Here is a 4,718-nt window from a genome sequence, read left to right on the forward strand (position 1 = left end):
AGGAAGAACTCCTCTGTTCTTGGGGCGGGTGGTTGGGGGAGAAGGGGAGGGGTGGGGCGGCCGACGACTTATAACTGCCCGCACCCTACCGCCAGGTACCCCGGCGGTAGGATCGGACAGGCTACCGCCATGACCGGGGGCGGTAGGGTGGGACGGAGGCCGTTAACGCTGCTGACGTGGATAAGTTTCCTACCGCCGCGGTGTCCGGCGGTAGCCTAGGTAATCCTACCGTCGGGCATCCTGGCGGTAGCAAAAAGGGTCAAATGTTGAATTTTTTTCAAAGGGGGGTCAAATCCCGATTTTGTTTGACAAAAGGGTCAAAACACGAAAATTAGCCGCAGGTGGGAGCTAGCCAAAAGGAATCGGTTAATAAACCAAACCATTATTTCTTCTAGACAAGTCAATTGGCAATGTACTAGTGTCTCTTCTGTTCATCACACTTTTTTTTTCAGTTGCCAGTATTCTACTTGATCAACCATATCTTCGATTTCTAAACAGATTTTCATTCTTTTTTCCTTTTGAAAAGGAGGCTGAACCCTCCTGAACTTTTCATCATTGTTAGGGAATAGGGATGCAAATTTGAAACCTACAGGGTATCCTCCGACCCTACTTAGTTGAACCAAATAAACAACCTAAAGGGTACCCTCTGACCTTACGTAGTTCAACTAAATGAACTAAATTTTCAAAATTGACCTCATTTCTGAAAAACTTAGTTGATTTGGTAGAACTAAGTAGGGTGGGAGGCTACCCCGTAGGTTCTAAATTTGCATCCCTAATAATTGTGATGCACATGATTATTTTTATTAATATTAAACATAGTAGAACAAAGACAACCACTGCCACGCCATTACAAGCTATGAAATTAACGGTTACTACTGAGTCTACTTCTTTCGTAACAACCCCTTTAAGAAGTGATAAATGTCCCCATGTCATCGTTGCCATGTCTGATCGGAGACGGTCTGGACAAGAACATTTATCCTGATTATCAAGACGAGCTAGTGAAGAAGGTCAAGACAATAGCAAGTAGACAACGCGCTTAACAGGGTAATGATGTATTCGTCCCTAGCGACTTTCAACAATAAAAGCCATGACAATAATTGGTAACCCCGACATGAAGCGGTGATTTTGACGACAGATGGTCCGATAGTTCCATCCGATGGTACTCCATGTCAGACAGAAAGGCACCGGTGGGACGTCTTTCCACCTTAATTATATTACGATAATCGCGGGAGATGAATTTCTGCATTTAATTCTCGTCCTACTTACAGTACGCGCTACAGCACAAAATGCATGTACATAATCACGACAGCCTCGAGTTCGTGCTTTGGGTGGAATATTATAAATGCCGTGCTTAGTACATGCCAGAAACAAATCGTGCGTGACAAGTAAGGAACGAGGAAGAGCAGTAGTTGTCTTAAACAACAGGACACAGCCCATATAGAAGATCAGGTTGACTTTAATTTGGCCACACTCCAAAGCTACAAGTCCATGTAATATGCGTGCATGGGCCAGCCCCGTACGTTCAACTGCCGCCAGCCGCGACGTCGAGCCCAACCCCCGCGTGCATACCCCCATGCTCGTCATCATCATCGTCGTCCTCGTCGTAAATCCAAACACAAAGGCACACCCACCAAACGATCGAAAGTAACTAAACAGGGCCGAAAACAAAAGTAATTAGGTTGCTTGGGCCCCACTCATCATCATCATGTATCTCATCGACCAATGGTTTTCCAGTATATATAGAGAGCCCGAGCGCCACCATTGCAATATCACCAAGCAGAGCAGAGCCCCACTCGACACAAGAGAGGAAGCAGCTAGCAATGGCCGTCCCCAGCCCGCCGTCTCTTCTCCTCGCCGCGGCGCTGCTGCTCTGCGCGACAGCGACGCTGGCCGCGGCCCAAGCCGTCACCACGAGGAAGTACCACTTCGATGTAAGTTTGTGCGTACATGCATGATGCTGCATGTAGGAGTACATGTGTCCGGCTACATTAATTATTATCAAAAAATCCTATTTCGACGTCAAATTCCTACGCAAACTTTTAAGTACTACGTGAAATCCTATTGCCGTCTGCTGTTGAGTGTTGTACGTAAAAATTATGTATAAATTTTACGTATGAATAACACTGCTGCTCTGCAATTATTATTGAGGTTGTTGCAAGCAGACATGCACGCGTGCCGACCGACCGTGCATGCAGGGCTAACCAGCGACGTACTGACCATAATGGCGGCATGCATGGCACGTACGCAGGTGCAAATGACGAGCGTGACGCGGCTGTGCGGCACCAAGAACATCGCCACGGTGAACGGGCAGTTCCCGGGGCCGACGCTGCACGCGCGGGAGGGCGACCACGTGGAGGTCAACGTGGTCAACAACTCCCCCTACAACATGAGCATCCACTGGCACGGCGTGCGGCAGCTGCTCAGCGGCTGGTACGATGGCCCTTCCTACGTCACGCAGTGCCCCATCCAGCCCGGCCAGAGCTACGTCTACCGGTTCCAGATCGTCGGGCAGCGGGGCACGCTCTGGTGGCACGCGCACATCTCCTGGCTCCGCGCCACCGTGCACGGGCCCATCGTCATCCTCCCGCCCGCCGGCGTGCCCTACCCGTTCCCGGCGCCGGAGGCCGAGGTGCCCCTCATGTTCGGCGAGTGGTGGAGGAACGACACCGAGGCGGTCATCGCCCAGGCGCTGCAGACCGGCGGGGGGCCTAATGTGTCCGACGCCTACACCATGAACGGACTCCCTGGCCCGCTCTACGCCTGCTCGGCGAAGGACACGTTTAGGCTCAGCGTGAAGCCTGGCAAGACGTACATGCTCCGGCTCATCAACGCCGCGCTCAACGACGAGCTCTTCTTCGCCGTCGCCAACCACACGCTCACCGTCGTCGACGTCGACGCGCTCTACGTCAAGCCCTTCGCCGTCGAGACCCTCATCATCGCGCCCGGCCAGACCAGCAACGTGCTCCTCACCGCCAAGCCCGCCTACCCCGGCGCCAGGTACTACATGCTGGCCCGCCCCTACACCAACACGCAGGGCACCTTCGACAACACTACCGTCGCCGGCATCCTCGAGTACGAGCATGACCCCGCCACCGGCACCGGCACCAGCAAGAACTTGCCCATTTACAGGCCGACCCTGCCGCAGATCAACGACACCAGCGCCGTGTCCAACTACACCGCCAAGCTGCGCAGCCTGGCGAGCGCCGCGTACCCGGCGTCCGTGCCGCAGGTGGTGGACCGGGAGTTCCTCTTCACCGTCGGCCTCGGCACCCACCCGTGCGCGCCCGGCTCCCCCGTGAACGGGAGCACCTGCCAGGGCCCCAACGGGACGTCCCGGTTCGCGGCGTCCATCAACAACGTCTCCTTCGTCCTCCCGACCACGGCGCTGCTGCAGTCGCACTACACCGGGATGTCCAAGGGCGTGTACGCCTCCAACTTCCCCTTCGCGCCGCCGCACCCGTTCAACTACACGGGCACGCCGCCCAACAACACGAACGTGATGACCGGGACCAAGGCGCTGGTGCTGCCGTTCGGCACCGCCGTGGAGCTGGTGATGCAGGACACCAGCATCCTCGGCGCCGAGAGCCACCCGCTGCACCTGCACGGCTTCAACTTCTTCGTCGTCGGCCAGGGCTTCGGGAACTACGACCCGGCCAAGGACCCGGCCAAGTTCAACCTCGTCGACCCCGTCGAGCGCAACACCGTCGGCGTCCCCGCCGGCGGCTGGGTCGCCATCCGCTTCCGCGCCGACAACCCAGGTCCGTTCCGTTCGCACATACGCATGCATGCATGCATGCATGGAGCTTCATTCTTCATTAACGTACACTATGTGCATGGATCAACGCTAACTGCTCGCATGTACGGACACGGGATCTTGCATTACTCTGGCAGGTGTTTGGTTCATGCATTGCCATTTGGAGGTGCACATGAGCTGGGGGCTGAAGATGGCGTGGCTGGTGCTGGACGGCAGCCTTCCGAACCAGAAGCTCCCGCCGCCGCCGGCAGATCTCCCGAAATGCTAGGCGTGATTATCAAGATCGATCGTCGGTGAAGAAGATTGGTCGCTTCATTGCTTCGCCACCGCCTCACTTTGTTATCCGCAAGCTTTTGCTCTCGCGTGTCCAGCGAGTTCTTCGTGATTTGTCTCCAATATAGTGATGTATTCTTTTCTACGCTAATTCATTTTTCAGGCGATTCGCCGTGCTTGGTGTATGCACTTTATTAATTGCCACGGTGTTGTGAGGAGTTTTCTTAATTGGCTGGGCTTCTTTGTAAGTTGTAACAGAAAGCTTGTGTGTGCCTTTTTTTTCCCTATTTGTATGTATCTGCAGAGTATTTCGAAATAAAGCCTAGATATGTTCATTGTCAGGATAAATTTTGTTTGCACACTTTATTAGGAGAGCATTTTTTTATGTTTATGGGTTCTAGCTATTTAATAAGGGTGTGGCTTGGTCTCAGTCGACTGAGATTTAACCAAGTCTCGGTCAAGTGACATAACATGCAAAAGCGAAAATGAAAAAAATGAAAAGAATTTTTTTCATGAATCTCAATGTAAGATCTTACGAATATAGCATCGACTGAGACTTAGTAAGACTGATTTAACAAATAACGGTTTTGTTAAACTTTAGGTGCCTGGAATTTTAGTTGGCGTCAGACACTTTTTCCTTCTTCCCGAACGAGCGAAATGGAAGGCCAGACCTCGCCAGAAAAGAAGCAAC

General features: G+C 52.9%; 1 protein-coding gene across 2 annotated transcripts; it reads left to right on the top strand.

Annotated features, from left to right (window-relative positions):
* Nucleotides 1-1,787: 1,787 nt before the first annotated feature.
* On the top strand, nt 1,788-4,368 carry LOC119347339 (laccase-12-like). 2 transcript variants are annotated; one of them, XM_037616145.1, is made up of 3 exons: nt 1,788-1,931; nt 2,249-3,758; nt 3,892-4,368. In XM_037616145.1, exons 1-3 carry the CDS (start codon nt 1,821-1,823, stop codon nt 4,020-4,022), a joined length of 1,752 nt encoding a protein of 583 aa, XP_037472042.1. In that variant the 5' UTR covers nt 1,788-1,820; the 3' UTR covers nt 4,023-4,368. The 2 variants fall into 2 exon arrangements, with proteins under 2 accessions (XP_037472042.1, XP_037472044.1); XM_037616147.1 differs by having other exon boundaries at nt 2,249-3,755; nt 3,840-4,368.
* The last annotated feature ends 350 nt before the right edge of the window (nt 4,369-4,718 follow it).

Source organism: Triticum dicoccoides, chromosome 1B, assembly GCF_002162155.2.
Source record: "Triticum dicoccoides isolate Atlit2015 ecotype Zavitan chromosome 1B, WEW_v2.0, whole genome shotgun sequence".
In the NCBI taxonomy this organism is placed as follows: domain Eukaryota; kingdom Viridiplantae; phylum Streptophyta; class Magnoliopsida; order Poales; family Poaceae; genus Triticum; species Triticum dicoccoides.

What these genes read in the sequence shown, in the direction of transcription:
- LOC119347339 (XM_037616147.1), top strand. Translation starts at nt 1,821, where the DNA reads ATGGCCGTCCCCAGCCCGCCGTCTCTTCTCCTCGCCGCGGCGCTGCTG. An exon ending in CGAGGAAGTACCACTTCGAT is followed by an intron (nt 1,932 to 2,248) that starts GTAAGTTTGTGC and finishes GCACGTACGCAG; the next exon opens with GTGCAAATGACGAGCGTGAC. An exon ending in CCGCTTCCGCGCCGACAACC is followed by an intron (nt 3,756 to 3,839) that starts CAGGTCCGTTCC and finishes ATGTGCATGGAT; the next exon opens with CAACGCTAACTGCTCGCATG.